The sequence below is a fragment of the Primulina tabacum genome, chromosome 18 (genome assembly GCF_025594145.1).
Source record: "Primulina tabacum isolate GXHZ01 chromosome 18, ASM2559414v2, whole genome shotgun sequence".
Classification (NCBI taxonomy): domain Eukaryota; kingdom Viridiplantae; phylum Streptophyta; class Magnoliopsida; order Lamiales; family Gesneriaceae; genus Primulina; species Primulina tabacum.
Window position 1 is genome coordinate 29799787 of NC_134567.1, and position 21992 is coordinate 29821778.

A 21992-nucleotide genomic window follows, 5' to 3' on the forward strand; every position below is an offset into this window, starting at 1 on the left:
AATTTTGTTGAATAATGTTCATACAAAGACAATTGTTAAAACATCAAATGAGATATGGATGGAACCTCCCAAATATTATTTTCAAAAAATATGAGGATGTCTTACTTATGTAAAGAAGCTAATGAGAAACAACTTGGGCAGTAAAACCAATTTTTGTTACTTTGTGAGATATCCAAAGAATTTTGTTGTATATTATTTCTACGATCCCAAATAAACAAAAGTGTTTATTTCACAAAATATCATTTTATTGAATAAGAAGTTTATATTAGATAGAAAAGATAAAATGATATAACTCGAGAAGATTCGAGATACACCCACTTCTGAAATAGTAGAACCCACACCCCAAAAACTAGTCTAAGAGATACATGCTTCTAAGGGATCCGAAAGGATCTCAAGACCACCTAAGAAAATGAGATTATTTCTTGAAGATGAACAGAATAAGCTCACCTGGATGTGATCCAAGAAGCTTCAAAAAAATATCATCCGATGTCGATTCATTCAAATAGGTTGAAGTCATGCAGTTTGATATGGACGTAACATATTCGAACATAGTATGATCCTTAGTTGATCTATCCGAGAGAATTTTTCACATAGGAACAAATAGATTTACGAAAGGAAGCTTGGCACAGATGGGAAGACGATGACCTCCAAGGTTAGATTGGTAACAAAATAATATACTCTAAGGTTTTACTATGATGAAACATTTTCTCTGGTTGCAATGTTCAAGTCAATTAAATTATTTCTAGCAATGGATACATGATATGACTATGAAATATGACAAATAGATGTGAAATCGGTGTTCCTTAATGATAATATTGAAGAAGAGATTCACATATCTCAGTCCGAAGGATTCACATATATGGAAGTGATCATAGGTATGCAAATTTCAAATATCAATTATAGTCTCAAGCAGACATTAAGGAGATAAAACCTCGGATTTGACAACGTTATCAAATAATTTGATTTTGTTAAGAATCATAAGAAAGCTTGTGTGTACAAGAAGACTAGTCGGGGTGCACTGAAAGTCCTAGTACTTTATGTTGATGATATTATTTAATTGGAAATGATATAAGAAAATTGCAGTCAACTAAAATATGGCTATCTAAAAATTATCTATGAAGAACAAGAGTTAAACATTATATGTATTAGGAATACTGATTTATATGGATAAATTAAAAAGATGATAAGGTTCACTCAATCCATTTATATCGATATCATACTAAGGATATTTATGAAGGAGTCCAAGATATGGTATCTACCAATGTTGAAGTCTTTGTGCCCTAATACTGAAGAAAATATATAAATTATGACTCATATTCACTATGCATCTACCATTGGAAATAATAAACATGGTATGGTGTTTACTGCGCTAAGTGTTGCAAGTAAATATTAGTTTAACCACTGTCCATTGCACTGGAAAGTCTTGAATGATATTCTCAAATACTTGAGAACGACTAAAAATTTATTCATGATATATAAGGATGAAAGAATTATACATATTTATTTTATTCAAAAATAATTGTACGTTTTTCAATACTCAGTTATCTAAGTCATACGGTAAACCTTTATATATTAATATTTGATAAATTAATAATATATCTAAAACAATATTTTACTTTGGTCTCGACTTGAGACAGTATGCTAAATTAATAAGATAACAAAATTTCAGAAAAACCAAGTATAAAACTATGGTCTTCTCAATATCATAAATAACAACTCTCTGAAATTACAAACACAAGAAAATTTTAGTGAAATATAATTATATGTGTGCAATGAATTTTTATTTATACTAATTCAAAAAAAATTGATGCGTGCATTGATGTAGCAAAATGACTTTTTATGTAATTCAATTTATGTTTGGCGAAAAAATATATTATTATTTTATCGATTAATTAATAACTCTTTAAATTAATAACATTTCATGGCCTCAAAAATATTGATTTATAGAGTTTTTAATATATTAGTAAAACAAAAAAAAAAAGACAACTAAATGTAAAAATGGAAAGAAGCAAGTATCGGGAGGGAGATAAATATGAGCTTAAATTAAACGAATGCGGAATATTTCATAAAAATGAATGCTCAAGTAAGTTATGTTAGATTATATTTAAATGTTAAATACGATAATTTTTATTTCTCAAAGTAAATAGAGAATAAAAAAATATATAATTAGATTAAATGATATTTTAATAATTTATCATAATTTTTATTAGTGAAGTCCATTTTAATCGGGAAAATATTTTTATTTGGACCGACACATTGGAACTTGCAAACTAAGCATTCGAAAATCACAAAACACCCCCAACATTTTTGCTATTGCGGAAATTAACCCCATGTAGCATCACTGCTTGGATACAACGTGTATCCCGTTTCGTTAATCGATTGAATCCGATGGAAGAGTCCTTCGCCAATCTTCCCTCCAGCCACTTGCTAGGCTCTGTTCCGGTACGCATTTACTGTTGTCTAGCTTTTCTTTTCTTTTTTCCTCCTTTATGCTAGAAATTTTGTTATAGGCTACATTATGGAATTATTTGATCGAATCTGATCTGGTTGAGATATGGATATCGGTGTTATGAATTTATTACTATGTTTGGAGCTCCGAGAGCTTGAAAAATTGACGAAATCTCGTATTTGTTTGCGAGGATTACTTTTATTGTCAATTTTTGGTTGGTAGTCGTGGCTGTTGTAATTAACTAATCATTAGCCAACAAGAATTTGGTGTGCTTTGATGATTAATTCAAAATCATGATTACAAATGTTTGGAAACCAAATTGAATCAGCTGTCCAGCTGATATTTTAGATGAAATCATAGTTCCATGTTAAAAAAATTTGCAGGCTGTTGTTAGTGGAGACCAGAAGACCACCAATAAAGAAGGTATGAGCTTCTATATCAAAGATTCAGTTTTTGATGAATCTTGACCACCAAAGCTTATAAGTTCCATTTTGAAACTCTATGTAGTTCCTGGTGCAAATTTGCAAATATTTCCTCCCAACAACGGTGGAGGTGGGGGTCAGGGTCAGGGTCAGGGATATCAAACTGTAGGTGGTGTCAGTGGTGAGAAATTTTCCTCATCGACTCTTTGATGGCAGTTATTTCACAGGGATCAGAGTGTGTCGAACTGCAGCATTTTGCAGTTATGTCTTTGTTGAAAATTGATGGTGTCTGTGTTCTGGTAGTGAAGATTAAAGCATTACTTTGTTTTCTATCATCCAACTAAATCCATCCACTTTTATTAGCTTCTAATTTTACCGATTATGCAAATACATATTTTCAAACAACGATTCCTGGGTTGAAGTAGGAATTTGGAAGCGGTTGTATTCTGTAAGTTCTTCGTTATGGTAGAAAAGATAAAAAAAAATATTAGAGTACTACAAACTGTGAATTGACACCGATTGGATAAAGTAGGTGGATAGGCAATTAGATGTGAGATGCCTGGAAATAATAGAGAAGGGACTGAGATACATTCTACCAGTCCCCAGTCCTTTTCTTGAAAGCATGACCTGGTCCTGGTGGTACTTTCACTAGTCTCCTTTCTAAAGATCGAGGAGCACCAGGGTGTTAGCTCCTTCATTCGGGTGTTTTTGTAAGTAAGGCCTGCTATGCCATGTGTAAATTCTGAGCTTTCATATAAAATATGATTTCTGTTTCAAGAGGAAACTGCCCTGCTTCTTTTTCTATCCGCAAATCACCAAATTCATGAATAATTTTCTTTATCATTTAAGAGTACAACACATTATCAAACCAGAAAAGTAAAAAAATGTCTCATTGTGTGGTGTTTACCAAGTATTATGGTATTGACCCGAGGTGATGTAATTCTTCTTTTCATATGTGGGCTCTCTCTCTCCCTCTCCCTCTCCCTCTCCCTCTCCCTCTCCCTCTCCCTCTCAAAGAAGCAGCAGCCAAATTTCGTCATGGACCTTTGATGTCAACTATTTAAATGTGGCTGCAGGATCCATATATGGTTATGCACTCATAGTTCCACTCGCGTACTACTTTTTGCTTCAATATATCGGTTCAAGTGCCAGCCTTGTTCGCTTTTGGTGCTTGTGGGGATATTCCCTTTTCATTTTTGTCCTAAGCTCTGTAGGTATAAATGACTATCTTATAGGCATGAAATTCAATCTTACGCATTCTTATTGCAAGTCGTTTATTTGCCAATGAATTCAGAATGTGATGTGATATTTTTTTTGGGTACTTCCAGTTTCTGCTGGTTATTCCAGTTGAATTTTTGCGATGGACTATAATATTAATTGCTGGTGCTGCATCATCGAGCTTCGTTGCTTTGAACCTCAGATCTTATATTCAGAGTAGCCAACTCACGATCGTGGTCATTTCTGCATTTGTGCTGCAAATGGGCTTGTCAATCTTTATCAAAATGTGGTTCTTCGCTTAGCTACATACTGGTATGGTTCGCTGACGCTAGGCTGTGCATTCGTTACTGGAAGAGAAAACTGTAAAAATAATTTTATTTTATATTTTTGGATGGAAATGTTGCTACTTACAACCTTTGGCTTGTAGACTGTAATTTGTTGGGAGTTAATATTCTAACAAACTGAAATAGATAAAAATGTGTGAAAAAAGGGTGTATTTTGAATGTGCAATTAACAAATACTTGGTGATATCAGTTATGTTGTTATAATAGTGGGGAGTTTGGTCCTGCTGGTTTAGTTCATTTAGTTGGTGTGCAACAATATTGTAAAATCTTTTGGTTTCTGTGGATTTTTGTTGACATTTATTTCATAAAATTGACTTGTAATATGGTCTTATAAAAGTTTTTGTGTTTTTATTTTAAAAAAAAGTATAATTACTACTTTTATATATATTATTAAAAAATATGAACGTATAAAACAGTATCTTGAGATAAGTATTTATTTATCCAAATTTACAATCAACAACAAATTCATAACTGGAAATGTAAGAAAGACCCTTGCACATTTTATTTGAATTTGTAAGTTGTTTTTGAACAGTCTATGACTGTCACGTGATTCATCATTTAAAAAAACTTCGAATTTACGCAAATTCCCCATCTCCTTTTCCACTTTATTTTATTTCTGTTTTTTTTTTGTTAGCATCCGTAAATACTGAAAAATTGCGCGAGATCGCAGATTATTAGATATATCTGAAATCCGCTCCTCCAACAAATAATCATGACTGTCTACCATTCAATTGTAACCAGAAAGGATTGTGTTTTGATAAAAAAAAAAAAAGTTTCAGTCTCAATTCCCATTTCAGTGTTGTGAAATCGGAAGATCGTCCCCACTGTTCTCCCATTTCCCTCGCAGTATCCCATCTTTATTGGTGGAGAGAGCAAAGAGAATTTTGACGTTTACTGTTTAAAAAATCACGAAGTTTTCTTTTTTATGTAATAATTTGAATCCTTGCTTGTTGTGGAGAAAAACCCACCTCGTAGAAATTTAATCTCTGGCCAAAAAAATACGCGAAAATTCAGAGGGTGCTGGAAGAGAGATGAAAGAGGTGTTTGGCGGTCCAGGGAAAAAAAGTGGGCTAGTAATAAGGATTGGGCAGTGTATGTGTGCAGCTAGTTCTATTGGGATTATGGCTTCTGCTTCTGGCTTCTCTACTACTACGGCTTTTTGGTAATTTCTTCCTTTTCTTTTCTTACCGATTTGTTTTTATTTTGCTATTTTCTATATATGGGTTGCATGGCATGTGGTTGTTGGAAAAAAAATATTACAAATAGTTTTTGGGGTTTGGTCGTGCCTACTAAAAGGAGGAAGTGAGAAGTTTTGAAAGAAGAAAAATTGAATAGAGTTTCTGTTTTTGGTGTATTCCAAATCGTCTCTCATTAAACAGACCACACATATTAACGTAAATTGCAGGTGGTAGGTAGATGAGTAACAATTAAAATTTAATGGAGACTATCGTAGATGAATGTGAAACCTATTATGAAAATTTTCCTAAACGTGTGCAACAAAAGATTTGGATTCAAGATGTGTATACATTATTCAATTTGTTAATTTAATTTCCATGCGTGTGATCTAGGAAACATATTCCATTGATCAAAACGATTGCCAAGGTGCCACTAGATCACCGAGGGTTTCAACACAGAACTGGTTCTTATTGACCTAGTTGAAATGTTGGCTCCCTCTTTCCAGTTCTGTTTGATAACTCTCCTATTTTAGCCGGAAAATGAGTTGAAGGGCTTTTTTATGTGCTAGTGTTTTTCAGTTTGTCACGGCTGAAAAATAAAGTTTTTCTTTCATATTTTGTGTGTGTTCTACTTCGATTTCTCTGAAATCAGTACTGAAAGTTCAATTTCTATTTCTCTGATACTTGGCTGAAATTGAAACAACTATTCTACTACTTGAAATTGCCTGCTTATATGATTTTGAACTCAATAATTTTGAGAGTCTTGGTCAATTCTACAATTAAAAAACTTTCTGGTGTCTGAATCATGGAATTCACCCAAAGATTGCTAATCTGTTCGCATATTTTAACAGCTACTTGATTGCATCCATGGGTCTTCAAGTTTTGTGGAGCTTTGGACTTGCATGCCTCGACATACATGCTTTGAGATTCAACAAAGGCCTTCGTAATCACTTCATAGTCAGTCTTCTTGTTGTTGGAGATTGGGTAACTAACATCTCTCTTAACCTTTGTTTGAAATACTTACATACTCGCATGTAACATTATATCAGTAACAAATTCTTCATTGCTTTCATTTTTTTCTTGAAACAAAGGGATTATCAAATAAAACCTCTAATTGTACACTTGTCATAAAGAGAGTTGTTTTCTGGAGTTTGAGTTGATTTAGGATAAAACAAAAGCCTAATGCCATTTTATGCAACACACAGTGTTTGAGGGCTGGGGGATGCTGTTAATGTGAGGGTAATCTCAGTATGAGTGGAAATCTATCAAACGTAGTTTTTAGTCTATTTTTAGTTTCACGTTCTCGAAATGCAAATTCAATTTAACCTTATGTGATGGAATGTGTTTCTTGATATTTGTATGGAACCAAAATGTATGGTTATTTATCAATGTTACATCATTTGGCCATTATATCCTACCGAGATCATTCTTATACCACTGTGATTTCAATCCAGAAGTGGATTTTAAACTCTCAACTAATTCGTTCCTTCTGCAGGTTACAGCTACTCTATCACTCGCGGCTGCTAGCTCGTCTGCTGGTGTTATTGTCCTCTTTACCAGAGATACAAGCTTCTGTGTGATAGAGCCCAAATATTCGTGCGATATGTTTCAGATATCCATAGCTTTGGCATTTGCCTCATGGTTTCTTGTTGCCTATTCTTCATATGTCATGTTTTGGCTTGTCCCATCTTTTTGAACAGAACGAGTTGATATTGAAACTTTTTTATTCACACACGAGTGTTGTTGGCTTATTGCGTCATGTAAACAGAATGAGTTGAAATTCACATGCGGGAAATGCTTTTTGCGTGTTTGTGTATTATTTGGGGTTTGTACATTTTTACGATGATTCCTAATGAACGATGTTGTAATCCCTTCTCCAAACAGTAGCTCTTAACTTGATACTAAAAACTTCAACTTTTCCCCTCGTGCTTCTTTCAGTCTTCCTTAGTGTAATTTTTCTCCGGTGGGAAGAAGATGTGAGCCGAGGGCTTTTGGAGGGTGGAAATTTGAATCATCCCCAAAAAAAAACCCATAAAAAAAAGACTTCTCGAAATCTTCGTCGTCAGGCATGGGTCTCCGTTTAGTCCGAGGATAGGATAATTTCAGTATACATTTGCACACTGCATAAATTGGTGCTTGGGCATAATCTGTCCTTGCACCAATCGTTATAATGGCTAGAATTTTTGTAAAGTTCAATGGGGGAATTTCTAAATTTCAATTCAGTAAGTGCTAAAATCAATACTATAAGTCCACGTTTGGTTGGAGAATAAAATTATGAAATGATTAAGAGGTAAATGATAAAAAAAATGATTGAAGTAGATAGTGATAAAATAATATTATGTTTGATATGATTGTTAAGAATGAGATAATTAAGAATTTTTGATGAATTGATAAAATTGCTTATCTATTTTGGCGGCGGTGGTCGGTGACAGGAAGTGTTGGTGAGTTTGGATATAGGAGAAAGGTAAAATAGGAAAAATAAGATGAATTAAGAGTGATAAATAATCCTAGGGTGGTATGAGGAGTTTACTTGGTTAAATAAAAATCATATCACCGTAAGTCATTACCTTTTCTAATACCAATTTTGATAGAACTAAATAATTTTACCAAACTAGCTTTGAAACTCAACACACATGAAAAACTAAAATTAATTATGTAAAAAATGTGAGGTTACACACCAAAAGCAAAGTAAAGGACCTCCGAGTACTTGAACAAAAACACTCTTGAGAAAATATCCACGATCCTTTGCACAAACTGCGTCTATTGTATTCCAATTGCGAGTCGGCCAGTGTATAACGAAAACTGATCCTGGGTGGGTACCCGCCGCAACGTTCCTAGATCAGAATGAGTGGAGGGGCAGGAACGCCCGATTTCTTCTATAGAGAAGCTCAGCGACTGGGTTATGTTGCCCGCTCTGCCTTCAAGGTATCTCCTTTGAACCCAGCTGTGTATTATGCGTAGTTAGTGTGTAGAAATGTTATTTTCTCGTTCTTTCTTGAAATGGGTATTGGGAAAGTGCAGTTGGTTCAGATGCAGAAGCAGTACAAACTCATAACAGCTGGTTCTTCTGTTCTTGATCTTGGGTGTGCTCCCGGCGCTTGGCTTCAGGTAACCGATGGTAACGCGCTTATTTTTTAGTTACTAGTTTCTTCATGTGTCTTGAGGACAAAATGAATGTGATTATCAGTGTTATTTTTCGCTAACAAATTTTAATGGGACAAAAAATGTAATTTAATGGGTATTATGATGATCTAGGTCGCTTGTCAAAACTTGGGCCCATTGATAAAGGGAGGAGCTGTTGTTGGGATTGACATCAAGGTAATGCATCCATCCATTCGATACTCTATGCTTTTGCGATGTCATTGTGTGCTATTTTGTTTAATTTGTTTCGAGATAATAAGATGGCTCTTTAGTTTGGTGTTTTGAAAACTGTTTATCGATTTGTGGCAGGACAGAAGGTGAAGGTTCCATCTCTGTACTGTGATTCAAGGGTTAAAACTGTTTGTGCTGATGTTATGAGTTTACCAAGGGAACAAGTTATAGCTCTCTCTCCCCAGGTAAACAATTTTTTTGTAGAAACGCTCAATTTTCGGATTCTAATATAATTGAGTATATTGTTTATTGTTTTCCGTTCACTGCAAATACTGTCCTTTTTTTCAAGATCAATCTTCTGCAGTTACCTAGTGTTTGTTAATTCGTAATTTAGTTTTCGACAACTCTTGGTCTTGGTTTTGATCTCAAATATTCAACAGAATGTGTTCCGGAGCACTTGAATACATTTTTCAAAGTTCTTTATTTTTTTTTCGTGGAAACTCAGTTGGCAGCAAGGTGTAATTCTGGAATAACAACATGGGAAACATCAAATTTGAGGTTCAGATGCTATGATTGACATAACAAAAAAATTACAAAGAAAGGAAAAATCACAACATTCATATCTTGTTTCAGTGGATGGAAATTGAAACATTATTTATTATTTGGGAATTGTTATTAGAGTGATTAGTTGTAAGAGTGATAAAAGTTTCTCATTTCTTTTGATTCATTTGTCTTTGCTGTTTTTACAGTGTTTGAGTGGTTATTTCTTATAGAAGCTAAAAGAATAGCTTATTTCTACATATTTTGGTTTTTAAGTTAAATCGTTTCACAGGCTTGTGTTACATTCTCTATGACGATCTATTAATTATTTAAAAGCAACAATTCATTTGTGTTCTGATCTTGTGACATTAAGATCTAGTTTTTTTTTTTTTTGTATTTAGAGTAGAGGCTTCTCCGTGATTCTGTCCGACCTGTGTCCCCCTGTTTCTGGAATCACTGATCGAGATTCTGCTTTATCCGCTGAACTGGGGATGCAAGCAATCAATTTGGCAGTTGGGACTGATGCCCTTGCTCGTTCAGAGACGCAATCCGATGGTTCTGGTGTACTGCAACCTGGGGGACACCTAGTTGTCAAGCTTCTTGAAAGTGAAGATGTAAAAGGTGGTTGCTGATTTTCCTAAAAATTTCTTTACCTTTCTATATGAGCCTTTTAATTGTTTAGAATTTTTCATCTGCAGAATTGAGCCAAATATGTAAACCACTCTTCCGAAAGGCATCCTGGCTGAGGCCTCGAGCAACTAGATCTTGTTCCAGAGAGATTTATCTTATTTGCCAAGGATTGAAATTCTGAATCTTTTTGGAAGTAACAGCTTGTCAATTTTGTAACTTTATATTTTGCTTTTCTCCAACACAATTTCATAGCTCATAGTCATATATTCACGGTGATCCAATCTTTGTTTTGAGATGATCTAATGGTTTGAGTTTATATTTCTAATACTTTTCCTTATATATTTATTTATTTACAAAAAACAAGTTCCACACATGCGTGGGTAAATTGCTTGAAATCACTGATACATAAAAAGGGAAAAAAAGAAAAGAAAAAGAGAGATTAGGGCTCATATCAAGTGTAAATTTAGAAAAAAGGTCGTTCATGGTGGCCAAAAACTCAGATCCAACGAAAGAAAAAATATGTTTCCAGAAGAAAGCCAGCCTGCCAGCCCTTGTGTACAAAGGGGACGGCGATACAAAGGAACTTGTTCATATTTTCATCTCTATCAATTTTAAAAATTATATATAATTATCAATAACAAATTATATTTTTCACGCAGGTTTTGCAAGTAACTATTAATGCCCACAATGATACATTATTTTTATCTTGTTGATTTTATTGTAAATTATTTTTGTATTTAATCTAGACTATATATAATGAATAGGTCTTCTATGATACGGTCTCACGAATTTTTATCTGTTAGATGAGTCAATCCTATCGATATTCACAATAAAAAGTAATATTCTTAGCATAAAAAATAATATTTTTTTATGGATGACCCAAATAAGATATCCGTCTTATAAAATACAACTCGTGAGGCCGTCTCACGCAGAGTTTTGTCATTTATAATTATTTATTTATTTTTTAAGTACACATCATCATATTCGGGATTGGAAACGAACTCACCGCTTTTTAAACGCGTAATAATCTTTACCATCAGACATTTTGAATGCGCGTTTTCTCGTAATATGTGCTAATGTATACAGATAGGATTTTATTACTTATTATTAATTGGGCTTTTAATAAAACATAAAATAAATGAAAATTATAGTACGGGGAATAATTAGTGTATTTTTCTTATTAAATAAAAGACCCTAAATCCAAAAAAAGGGTTGCAATTTTTATTTGAAATTGTTTGCTTAAAAAATAGAAATTATACATAAACGGCATGTCAGATTTTAAGGTCTTTACAGAAAGATTGTTTCGTTTGTCCGAGAGAACACTCGCTAAAGCTCAAAATAGGTCTTTTCGGATCGGGCGTTCAAGATTTTCGATCTCTGCTTAGACCCGATAAAAAAAATGAAATCACTTCTAATGGAGTCGTTTATTACCTAAATCATATCAACATCACCGAATGGCATCCGATTTTCAAAAGATCATTATCATCGTCATAATCTATTTATATATGCATAATATATTATATAAAATGGTAAAATCTTGAATATTATTATTTAATATATGTATAAATATAATATTTAAATTAATATGAGTGGGTCTCATGTGAGACCGTCTCACGGATCTTAACTTATGAGACGGGTCAACCTTACCGATAATCACAATAAAAAATAATACTCTTAGCATTAAATATAATAATTTTTCATTAATGACTCAAACAAAAGATCCTTATCGTAAATACGATCCGTTGTTGTCAATTAATATTTAGGCATTGGTCTACGAAGGATTGCCTTTTTGACCATTTTCTTCAACTATTGGTGCAATCACTCTTCATCATCATTTCTTTATTTGTGTGTAATAATCCTCTTCGCTTTCTCTTCTTCTTGCTTTAATGTATCCATTACATATGGCGGTGTCGTCAAGGATTCGTCATTCTCTACAACCTTCCGCCGCCGCTGTCTTCGTCGCCCTCCTCCACATCACAGCCGTGCACTGCATAGGCGTTAACTACGGCACCCTCGGGGACAACCTCCCTCCGCCTGCTCAAGTCGCCGCGTTCCTCAAAGACAAGACGACCATCGACCGTATTAAACTCTTTGATGTCAACCCAGACATCCTCCGGGCCTTCGCCGACACGGGGATACTCGTCGCCCTCACCGTGCCTAACGGCGAGATCCCCAGTCTAACCAACGTCCGCTACGCCCGCCGCTGGGTGGCTGCAAACATCAAGCCATTCTACCCGCGGACGAAGATCAACTACATCCTCGTTGGCAACGAAATCCTCCACTGGGGCCCACAGAACCTCATCGACAACCTCGTATCGGCCATGAGAAGCGTCCACAAAGCTCTTCTCCTCTCCGGGATCAAAGACATCAAGGTGACGACAGCTCATTCCCTCGGAATCCTCAAACGATCCGAACCCCCGAGCCTGGGCAGGTTCCGACCCGGATGGGACGTCGGGGTACTCGCTCCAATGCTCCAGTTCCTCCGTGAATCGAAGTCTCCTTTCATGGTGAACCCATACCCGTACTTTGGATACAGCCCTGAGAAGGCAGATTTCGCACTGTTCCGACCAAACAAAGGATATTATGACAGATACTCCAAAAGAACCTACGGAAACATGTTCGATTTGTTATTGGACGCTGTGTACATGTCAATGAAGAGACTGGGTTACGGAGATGTCGACATTGTAACCGGCGAGACGGGGTGGGCGTCGCAGGGGGAGACGTTTGAGCAGCCCAAATGCTCGGTCGAGAATGCGGCGTCGTACAATGGAGGTCTTGTGAGGCAGTACAATTCTGGGAGAGGAACGCCATTGATGCCGCACCGGAGGTTTGAGACATATATCTTCGCGTTGTTTAACGAGAATCAGAAAACGGGCTCTCTAGCTGAAAGGAATTTCGGGCTTTTCCGACCAGATTTCTCCGCCGTATACGACGTTGGAATCATGCGCGCCGGAGCCGGAGCCGCTCCCGCAAAGGTTAGATTTAATTAGCTTACACTTTCACAAATTTTTGGATGATATTTGAGATTATTCAGAATTAACAACATGCACATATATATATATATATATATATATCCAACATGATTAGTTATTTAATTATGTATAAATTGTTATGATTTTCGTCATCAGTTTACCATCTCATCTATTAATTATCTGCACAAAATTTTTTATGACAAAGTTAAATTATTCGAAGGTAACGTAGTAATAAATCAAACTGATATTGTTAGATTATTAAAAAGTGCTTTGGTGGGCATTTATGTCTCCAATTGTCAAGGAAAAAAAATAAATAAAAACTCATTTGGTTTAATGTTTGAGAATCAAAAGCATAAATATATTATATCTAATTGATTAAAAAATTGTATATGAACGTTAGAATTCACAATTTTCGAAGAAAATGAAAAGAAAAGAAAGACTTAGCACATGAATTTACAGTTATATTATCTGTTAAGCATAAAGGTGCATGCGCTGTATATTGAATTTTTTTACCCATCCACTTATTTTTATTCGTATGTTCGTCCTATTTCGAAATATCTGTCTTCCAACATACTTCTGCCTTTCCACATGCTTTTTTCTTTATTATGCTTTGTTTATACTTCTTCTGTTCAAATTTGAAGTCTCCCGATTTTAAGCTTGAGCTTTAATTCTGTAATTGCACTTTTTTTTTATTCTAATAGAAAAGTAAATTCTATCATATACAAGAAGAAAAAGTCAGAGATGTACTGAAATAAGTTTAAAATAAAACAACAATGATGTATTGATCTGAATGAATATTATGGTGGCTGCAGCCTGTTCCTACACCAGCGCCAGCAGCAGGGAAGAAATGGTGTGTGCCGAAGCCGGCGGCAACCGACGCAGCCCTGCAGTCCAACATAAACTACGTGTGCAGCCAAGGGGTAAACTGTGGTCCGATTCAGCCCGGTGGCTCATGCTTCGACCCCAACACGGTGCGGGCACATGCTTCTTTTATAATGAATGCTTACTACCAAGCTGAAGGCAGAAATGACTTCAACTGTGACTTCGCCGGCTCTGGCATCCTCACTGCCAACGACCCCAGTACGTTTTCATCTTTCCCTTATTTCTACATCAATTATTGTTATCCATTTTGGGTTATCATAATAAATTGAATGTGTATCTTATATATATATATATATATATATATATTTGTTTTGGTCAGGTTATGGCGAATGCAGGTACACTTCTTAAATCCACAAGAAGATGGATGGGGAGCCAGGATGAGGATACATTGTAACTGGGAACTTCGTCTCGGCATAGTTTATGAATTTTGGATCCCTTAATTTTAATAAATTTTTTTACTTTATTAATTCCATATTACAAGTGGAAACTGGCATCCTGTCGTCTATTTATTTAGTCAGTGATAAAGATCGTCGGTTTTTTTTAACAGCGTGAATTACGTAATTCTTGATTTAACTGATATCTATCAAAATTGAAATAGTGGCTGAAAAAATGTCATGAACTCTTTCCTAAATTTAATATTTCTATTTGTTATCTAAACAAAAAAATTCATTTTACGTATTTAGGGGTGGATATTTTTACATTATTACCGTTTCCTATATATCTATATCCCTATTGAGTGAAAGGGTTATTAAATCGTTTTTGGGACATCGAATTACCCCTACTTTTTTATACCAAGATATAAAATCCCGTAATAGATTTAATAATTTCATCTAAAAATTATATTAAGAATTAGATTACAGTATTTGATTATAATTACCATCATATTAAACATAATCCTAATTATAACAAAGAGCGCACATAAACGCTTTAGTTCTTATACATACATCATGGTATCTGTACATCAGCCTGCCTCAAATGGAAGATAGAACTAGCCCAAGTTCAAAACATTCTTGAGAATTCACTGTTCTTGCTATCTCATGGCTTTAGAAAGTAAATTTTACAGTGCGCAAAAATAACATGGAGAGTTGAAGGAGAGGATCAAGGCAATACTTTCGACATCCAAGAGAAGGCCTCTGAATTATGCAGTGGTTCCTTGCGCACATTCTGAATGTAACGTTCCAACAAGAACACATGTTCATCAACCTTATCACTGGGCATCGCATCCTCAGTTAACTTTACCGCTGCGATTTGAGCGACCTGGAACTTTTCAGCACTACGCTGTAATTTCCGAGCAGTTTCTTCTTCACCAAGCATCACAAGACAAGTCAGTAGAGATTTAAGCTCACATTTTGCTCCTTCGGTTAGAGACATGCCCTTCAAATGCTCTACTAGAGCCATCTCCTCACTCGGGCTGGATAGCAAAAGTTACTTCTCTTATGAGGGGTTTTCCCCCGATTAAGGTAAATACAATATACATAGAAGCAATATTTTACCTCCCAGCTCTTATTTTTCCTCTATTTCGCTGACGCCCTCTGCCCCTAGCAGACGTGCTCAGGGAAGTCGATGCAGCTGAACCCTTTTTGGTCCTGCTCAAGATAAGTGAGACAAATAGTACAAAGCATGTCCAAGTGAATTCGAAGATTTCACAATTTGGTATTTGATGGCTTCATGGTTTTAGATAAAGAAAACAAAAGTCCATCGAAGCCAATTGGCACCAATTTGTATCACTGAAAAGTAGAAGTCAATAGATTACTGATGGTAATGAGTGACCTCCCAGCCTAGCATGATTCAATAGGCAGAGAAAGAATAATAATCTCCCAGCCTAACACTAAATTGCTGACAAAGTCTTAGGATTGTAAGAAGGATATGAGAGTAGAAAAAAGAAACGAACATTACCAGCGGAATACAGGAGAAAACTGGCAAATGAATGTCAGTTCTTAATTATAGAATTTTAAATTTGAATTCACACTTGACTCATCCCTTGACATCGATATTAGATCTGCCAAGTAGGTGCATATAAGATGATATCCCACATTTGTTACATATGGAAAATAATAGTTACACGCCGAGACAAGAGAGGAATGCCTCAGGCTTCAATTGCATCTAGAAAGATTCTATTAGAGCAATGAAATATAGATGTTGCACCTAGAATAATATTGGAAGGATGAAGTGAAACAGTGTAACATAGTCTTCAGGGGAAGCAAGATGACACTAAATTTAAAGGACAAGTTTCTGAGTCAATTATTTGGCCCACTGTCCTCATGATATTGAGCTTTGGTTAAGGAAATGACTACATATTCAGAACCAACCCTGAGAACCAACAGTGAGGAAGCAGGAGTATTGGACATCTAAGATTGTTCAACAGCTAGAACTACCTGTAAGGAAGTGGGAGGAGATACAGATAGCAGACTTGATTGGCCACTCTAAAGGATGATTGCAAAAATAAAAACCACTTGCATGTCACAAACAAAATGAATCAGCCCAAGCAGCAGTAAGAATTAAGGGTATCCTTGGTCCATAGATAGAGCAGGGGCGGGCATCAAGAGGAGGAAAATATACATAAGTGCGATGGTGCCACGCTAAAAGATGTTGGCCAACATTTCTAGCAAAACTAAGTAACTCTAAACAAAAGGAAGTATGACAAAACTATATGCTGGAGAGAGCTGAAGATTAGGCAACTTACCCTGTGGTATATGCACTCAACTCACTGAAAGTAGTGCTAGCTTGTGAACCTGTTTCATCATCAAGATAGCCCACAGATCGCTCGTCAGATTGGATTGTTGCAGCAAATAACAATCTTCTTTGACGAACAGCCAAGTAGCGGGTCAAGTACTTGCCAGTTTTTTCCATCCCTTCATTGTATTCTCCAATAAGCAAGCTAGAACACTCCAGAGAAGAACTTTTCACTACTGAAACCAGATCGCCTCTTTGGTGCAGAAAAGCAATTCTCAAAGCCTCTTCCCATTCTCTTGCTTGGACCAATAAGCTGATACCATTGTTTATATCACCACAATAATCTAATACTATTTTAGCAGCATCACCTAATTTACCAAGTGCCTGAAGCTCCTCGCAGAGTTCACGCGCCAGATGCAAAAGCTCATCCTTCCCAAGTTTAATGAGGCCAGCTACTGTCAGAACCCCCCTCCAATTGCCACAAGCACGATAAGCCTTTAGAGCTTTTTCTAGATGGAAGCTACATAAATAGATGGTAGCAGCATCCTCAAAGCATTTTGAAGAAAAAAGATGATCTCCCCATGCTTCAAGAATTTGCCGTTTTTTATGCGGCTGATCAATCAACTGAAGACCCAGAGGATATAGTTCAGGAACGTTCACCATCAGGTCTGTAAAATCTTTATAGTAAGGGTCTCCCGCAGAAAAAATGTGCCTGAGAGCACTTTCATATCTTCTCAGTTTAAGGTCTATTTTATACTTCATCAAAAGCATTGGCATGTTTTCCAATTCTTCAAGTAGTGGCAGAAATTCTTTAGGATCCTTTTGTGAATTTAACGCAACAATAGCGGCAAGATTTAAATCATAAAGCCCCAAAGCAGCTTCAAAAACCGCCTCTGAATCAGACAACCATAACAGATGCTTCAGAGCTTCCTCGGACGAAGGGTAAGACGTTCTCTTTGAATCATCAGTTCCCGAGAGCTCCATTTCTCGGATAAACTTTACTCTTTCCAAAGCCTGTTCCAGAGCTGGGGGGTCATTTTTAGCTAAAGTGGTCAGAATGCAAATCTCTCGTGAAGGACTATCCTCGATGTGCTCCTCAAGCGCCTTGTGGATGGCCATCAGGACAGAGTTTACTATATTATCATCATTTGAAACCTTTACGTCTTTGCACTCATCCTTTATGTGATGCGCGGACAAGTGATTTTTGTACAGTGTCTCCATGATATTTATATTTTTCAAGCCACAAACAAACTCTGTTATGTAGCTCAAATTCCTCACCTGTCTGACAAAATCTGCAGCTGACTGAACAAAGGTTTGCCAACCACAACGGTCAACAATGATATTAAAATCTATCCTATGTCGTCTTACCATGTGCAAGGCATCTCTGAAATGACCTTTGTCCAAAGAATTTACAATTGAAGCAAGGACCAATTTTCTGGGATACACACATTCAAGATTTCCTCGAGGTGTCTGTAGTATGATAGCAGACTCATCTCCATGGAGGACACCTACAACCTGGGCCCCTCTCTCCCATATATTTATATAAATGCTTTCAGTTTCAGACTTTCTACTCTTCACAATAGGCATGAAATTCTCATACTTCTGTTCCAATTCCCCACGCACGATATCACCAAAGTCAACAATAAATAGTAAATCCTGTTTCGTTGCAATCACCAAATGAGTCATTGTTGAATCGCCAGAATTCGAGTAAAATGAAAAGCTTCTGCAGTTCTTACATAATATCCTTCCCTCAGTATGCAAGCTGCCATTGTCATCAAGCCCAAGGAGTAACAATTTATCTGGTGTAAAATCTCCAACTTGAGCAATATCCATCTGAGGGCAGGAAAACAAGAAATTCTTATTGTCACATTTACGAAGACTGGCTCCTCTATTTGTTCCAGCCTTTGGGATGTACTCAGATAATTTTCCACCATCAAACTGAACAAATGCCAAAGATCTATGAGATGGCACAGGAGCTATACAAATAACCACCCCTTCAAGATAAATCTGACTCGAAATTTCACATTGCCAACCTGAGGATGTCACTGAACTAGGAATTTGATCTTCAGAGCAACTGATCTCAATTTCCATCAGGTAATAACCTAGACTGCCATCCTTATCAAACGGGGTTCTCTTAGTGCCATCACTATCACCAAAACGAAAATAGGAAACACCAAGAAGCACGTGTGAATCCAACAAAGACAGATGTAGCAAAGATCCAAATTCTGTACCAAAATATGAAGCCTCGACTTTAAAATGGTTCCCTTCCAGCTCATCCCATTGTTCAAGCAGAGGAAGCTCCACAATACTTAAACCTCCATCTGACAGAGATGCAACCAGACGATTTTGTGAAACTTTGGAGCAGTAAGTCATATCACGAATAGCGCTAGGAAACTCTAAGCTAAAACAATACATAGGAGGTGGAATCAGGGACAACGCTAATGGGGTTACTAGTATCTTTGAGCCATCAATGACAAATGCTGTTGAATTATCCCTTACAGCCGTGACCCAAACAAACTTATAGCTTATAATTTGGCCACTAAGAGTCCAACAAATCAACCGAAGAGGTTTTATCGGATCCCACATGAAGTTCACTTTATCATTCCTTGAATATCTAATCTCCTGCTTTAAGTACCAGTGATTATTACTAAAAACCCAAATCTTGAGGGTATCGTATGTTTCATTTCTAACAATAGCAGCAAGAAGATCAGAGTTACAGTTGAACCTCAGAATGTCTATAGTAGCCTCAATTCCCTCGTTGATACTGAATGAGCTTCTCTCTAAACCATTTCTCTCAAAAAAGACTATAGATGGGCATTTCTTTTCTTCAATTCGATCATAGACAGCAGCAATTTTTCCTCCACTTTGAATCCAGTCCAATGCTGATCCCATGAAAGGCCTTGGTTCTGAGACAGCATGGAGCGCCCCTGAGTCACGTTCCCAAATTTTAAGCTTTTTATTTGAGGGAAATGAGTCATGCGCCTTGCTTAGAGCTGCAAAAAACTTGCCATCGCCCCTCCATGAAATGGGATTGTCGAACAAAACTTCGGCAGAAGATGCTAATTCATCTGAAACACAATCCAACACATCATGTGAATAAACTGCACAGCTCCATCTCAATTCTAAAGTTCATTTATTCTTGAGCACTAAACATTTTTGCAGTATAATGACAATAAAAATGCAAAGGACCGAAGAAAAAGTCCACGACACCTCCCTCTTCCTAAACTTGGATCGATAATGTTGATTTTTATATTTCACAAACTATTGGTGTAAATGCTATTTCTCATCTGCTCACACTTCCATGATAGTTGCGGTATGTTTTTCTGAGCATCTTCTCCACGCTTCCTTCATAAACCACGTCACTCTCTTACAAACAATGACGCAGGAAAAATTTTCAATTGGAATATAAATGTTGCCTATTGATAAAAAAGAAAAACTGGAAAGGGCACAAGAAGAAATTGCCATGTGCAAAGCTACCAAAAGATAGGAGCCAGTTGCAAAAATGAGTATGTGCAAAATAACAAGAGGAATCTATTCTTGAAAACGAATTTTCACACAGATCCATTTGTGCAAGTCTCCCCGAAGGAGTAGGTGTGAATTTGAGAGATTTTGACAAGGCATTTCAAAAATCTCTTTTTAAATAAAGTTAACTCCTAATGGAATCTTACTATTATATCACAAAACTATCCATATACAACTTTATGAACTATCGTCGTTAATAGCGAAAAAACTTTCCTTCAAACCCCGAAAAAACAAGCACAAAATGAAACAGATGTCATCAAGTTAAACAACATAAGAGGCAGCTTATGACATGATTGACTCATATCAAGTTTAAATTTAAAGAATATGGTAAAAAGTCCTTACGTACGTCAATATCTTCTGACAAATCATCTAGTGCCATCTCATACAACAGATCCCAATCAAGATTCATTACTAGAATCTGCTGAAAACCAGTGACCATACCGAACAAATCACCATCTGGACTTAGTGAGATGCACCTGACACCACCTTCGACTCGTCCAACAATCTCTGTTGCATTATCATACACATTAAAGAGTAATAGAAGACCATAAGAAGTTCCCAAGAGCAAGGCTTCCTTTTCCATGACGTATTCTAAACAAGTAATGTAATCTCCTGCTTCTAGATCAATGAGCTGAGCAGAAGCAGGTGATGAGGTCTTACTCCAAGCTCCTTCAGTCTGGTTACGGAAAAAGATTCTTCAGGAGATTTATAGATACAGAACAATAGAGAGATCGAGAAACTTGGTTCATAATCATTAAAACAAGTTTGGAAAAAGATTAGCCCTTCCATTTGGACAATTTCACAAATCATGAAGTTTTATCAAAGACAAAATCTTTCTTATTTATGCAGTTTCGCTAGGCGCATTTGTTATAAACACATGCATAATATCGTGATTCATAACACTCATCCGTAATCTTCATACGACACATCCAAAAAAAAACATTAAATCCCATCTCCGCTAACTTCTGCAAGACAGTACAACCAAGAAACAACAAAACAACAGAAAATAACAAATTAAAAAAAACTGTTTTTATACTTGAGATGAAAGATTCTGCATTGTGTAAATGAAATTGGAGGATGAAGCGAAGAAGAGGAGATCGCGCTCCACGTCAATGGCCGACAACCGGAGGAACTCCTCCACACTTTCAGACTGTAACTGCAACCTCGCAGCCACCTCCCAAGAAATCTTCAGATTATTCATCTCTTCCTTTGCACGATTCCTCGGTGGATTTTCAATTCGATTGGCAGTTTGTCATTGGTCCAAGCCTACAGTACAATTACCTCACTGAGGTTTTTGTGGGTTTTAGCTTAAGGTCGATGGAGAGTGCAAATGTATTAACCTAATGCATTATCTGCATTGAACCCCCTGAAGTTTGATATTATTGCAACTGCAACCACGTCTTTTTATATATATATATATATATAACTTGCCACATTTCGGTGGTTGCAGATAGGATTGTTTAATAATCCAATTTACTTAAATATTTGGTTATAATTTTGTGTATTGATTATTTATATCATGTTGATTAAATTCGTTAATTATTTATTTTAAATAATCAGAGTCATTAAATGAAAAATTATAATATTATCTCTAGTGTCTTTGATTTTATTTTTATTTATTAATTATTAAAAATTAAAATTTTACCAAATAAATCAATCAGAGAAACATATTATAATTTATTCAATATTATTTTTTATTCTAGTTAAATGTTTTAATAAAACGAACCTAACAGACTTTTATCAACCTTTTTGTAAAAGATAGTAAATAGTAATTAAGAAATGAGAAAATAGACCATCATAAAAAAAAGATAGTTAAATATTTTAATAAAACGAATCTAACAGACTTTATCAGC

General features: G+C 35.9%; 5 protein-coding genes across 6 annotated transcripts; 4 read left to right on the forward strand and 1 right to left on the reverse strand.

Moving 5' to 3' along the window:
* The first annotated feature begins 2247 nt into the window (after window positions 1-2247).
* LOC142532951 (uncharacterized) lies at window positions 2248-4670 on the forward strand. Of its 2 annotated transcripts, none has more exons than XM_075639511.1 (5): window positions 2248-2442; window positions 2833-2872; window positions 2957-3052; window positions 3948-4085; window positions 4200-4670. In XM_075639511.1, the coding sequence occupies exons 1-5, from the start codon at window positions 2389-2391 to the stop codon at window positions 4220-4222; spliced, it is 351 nt and encodes a 116-aa protein (XP_075495626.1). In that variant the 5' UTR covers window positions 2248-2388; the 3' UTR covers window positions 4223-4670. The 2 variants fall into 2 exon arrangements, with proteins under 2 accessions (XP_075495626.1, XP_075495625.1); XM_075639510.1 differs by having other exon boundaries at window positions 2265-2442; window positions 3948-4081.
* A 123-nt stretch (window positions 4671-4793) lies between these two features.
* On the forward strand, window positions 4794-7338 carry LOC142532952 (CASP-like protein 5B1). Its single transcript, XM_075639512.1, has 3 exons — window positions 4794-5595; window positions 6460-6592; window positions 7104-7338. The coding sequence occupies exons 1-3, from the start codon at window positions 5465-5467 to the stop codon at window positions 7302-7304; spliced, it is 465 nt and encodes a 154-aa protein (XP_075495627.1). The 5' UTR covers window positions 4794-5464; the 3' UTR covers window positions 7305-7338.
* Window positions 7339-8298: 960 nt separating this feature from the next.
* Window positions 8299-10390, forward strand: LOC142532978 (uncharacterized). The gene is made up of 6 exons (XM_075639549.1): window positions 8299-8533; window positions 8630-8716; window positions 8864-8926; window positions 9064-9165; window positions 9862-10081; window positions 10159-10390. The coding sequence occupies exons 1-6, from the start codon at window positions 8453-8455 to the stop codon at window positions 10269-10271; spliced, it is 666 nt and encodes a 221-aa protein (XP_075495664.1). The 5' UTR covers window positions 8299-8452; the 3' UTR covers window positions 10272-10390.
* A 1512-nt stretch (window positions 10391-11902) lies between these two features.
* LOC142533836 (glucan endo-1,3-beta-glucosidase-like) lies at window positions 11903-14459 on the forward strand. Its single transcript, XM_075640739.1, has 3 exons — window positions 11903-13065; window positions 13875-14142; window positions 14264-14459. The coding sequence occupies exons 1-3, from the start codon at window positions 11977-11979 to the stop codon at window positions 14290-14292; spliced, it is 1386 nt and encodes a 461-aa protein (XP_075496854.1). The 5' UTR covers window positions 11903-11976; the 3' UTR covers window positions 14293-14459.
* A 297-nt stretch (window positions 14460-14756) lies between these two features.
* Window positions 14757-21453, reverse strand: LOC142532166 (elongator complex protein 1). Its single transcript, XM_075638430.1, has 5 exons — window positions 21176-21453; window positions 20482-20815; window positions 16628-19685; window positions 15438-15530; window positions 14757-15355 (listed from the first exon to the last, which is right to left on the reverse strand). Exons 1-5 carry the CDS (start codon window positions 21338-21340, stop codon window positions 15043-15045), a joined length of 3963 nt encoding a protein of 1320 aa, XP_075494545.1. The 5' UTR covers window positions 21341-21453; the 3' UTR covers window positions 14757-15042.
* Between the last annotated feature and the right edge of the window lie 539 nt (window positions 21454-21992).

What these genes read in the sequence shown, in the direction of transcription:
- LOC142532951 (XM_075639510.1), top strand. Translation starts at nt 2,389, where the DNA reads ATGGAAGAGTCCTTCGCCAATCTTCCCTCCAGCCACTTGCTAGGCTCT. An exon ending in GAAGACCACCAATAAAGAAG is followed by an intron (nt 2,873 to 2,956) that starts GTATGAGCTTCT and finishes AACTCTATGTAG; the next exon opens with TTCCTGGTGCAAATTTGCAA. An exon ending in AACTGTAGGTGGTGTCAGTG is followed by an intron (nt 3,053 to 3,947) that starts GTGAGAAATTTT and finishes ATGTGGCTGCAG; the next exon opens with GATCCATATATGGTTATGCA.
- LOC142532952 (XM_075639512.1), top strand. Translation starts at nt 5,465, where the DNA reads ATGAAAGAGGTGTTTGGCGGTCCAGGGAAAAAAAGTGGGCTAGTAATA. An exon ending in TCTACTACTACGGCTTTTTG is followed by an intron (nt 5,596 to 6,459) that starts GTAATTTCTTCC and finishes ATATTTTAACAG; the next exon opens with CTACTTGATTGCATCCATGG. An exon ending in TTCTTGTTGTTGGAGATTGG is followed by an intron (nt 6,593 to 7,103) that starts GTAACTAACATC and finishes TTCCTTCTGCAG; the next exon opens with GTTACAGCTACTCTATCACT.
- LOC142532978 (XM_075639549.1), top strand. Translation starts at nt 8,453, where the DNA reads ATGAGTGGAGGGGCAGGAACGCCCGATTTCTTCTATAGAGAAGCTCAG. An exon ending in TTGTTGGGATTGACATCAAG is followed by an intron (nt 8,927 to 9,063) that starts GTAATGCATCCA and finishes GTGGCAGGACAG; the next exon opens with AAGGTGAAGGTTCCATCTCT. An exon ending in TTATAGCTCTCTCTCCCCAG is followed by an intron (nt 9,166 to 9,861) that starts GTAAACAATTTT and finishes TTTTGTATTTAG; the next exon opens with AGTAGAGGCTTCTCCGTGAT.
- LOC142533836 (XM_075640739.1), top strand. Translation starts at nt 11,977, where the DNA reads ATGTATCCATTACATATGGCGGTGTCGTCAAGGATTCGTCATTCTCTA. An exon ending in CCGGAGCCGCTCCCGCAAAG is followed by an intron (nt 13,066 to 13,874) that starts GTTAGATTTAAT and finishes TGGTGGCTGCAG; the next exon opens with CCTGTTCCTACACCAGCGCC. An exon ending in CCTCACTGCCAACGACCCCA is followed by an intron (nt 14,143 to 14,263) that starts GTACGTTTTCAT and finishes TGTTTTGGTCAG; the next exon opens with GTTATGGCGAATGCAGGTAC.
- LOC142532166 (XM_075638430.1), bottom strand. Translation starts at nt 21,340, where the DNA reads ATGAATAATCTGAAGATTTCTTGGGAGGTGGCTGCGAGGTTGCAGTTA. An exon ending in GTCAGAAGATATTGACGTAC is followed by an intron (nt 19,686 to 20,481) that starts GTAAGGACTTTT and finishes ATTGTGTTTCAG; the next exon opens with ATGAATTAGCATCTTCTGCC. An exon ending in TTGAGTGCATATACCACAGG is followed by an intron (nt 15,531 to 16,627) that starts GTAAGTTGCCTA and finishes TATCTTGAGCAG; the next exon opens with GACCAAAAAGGGTTCAGCTG.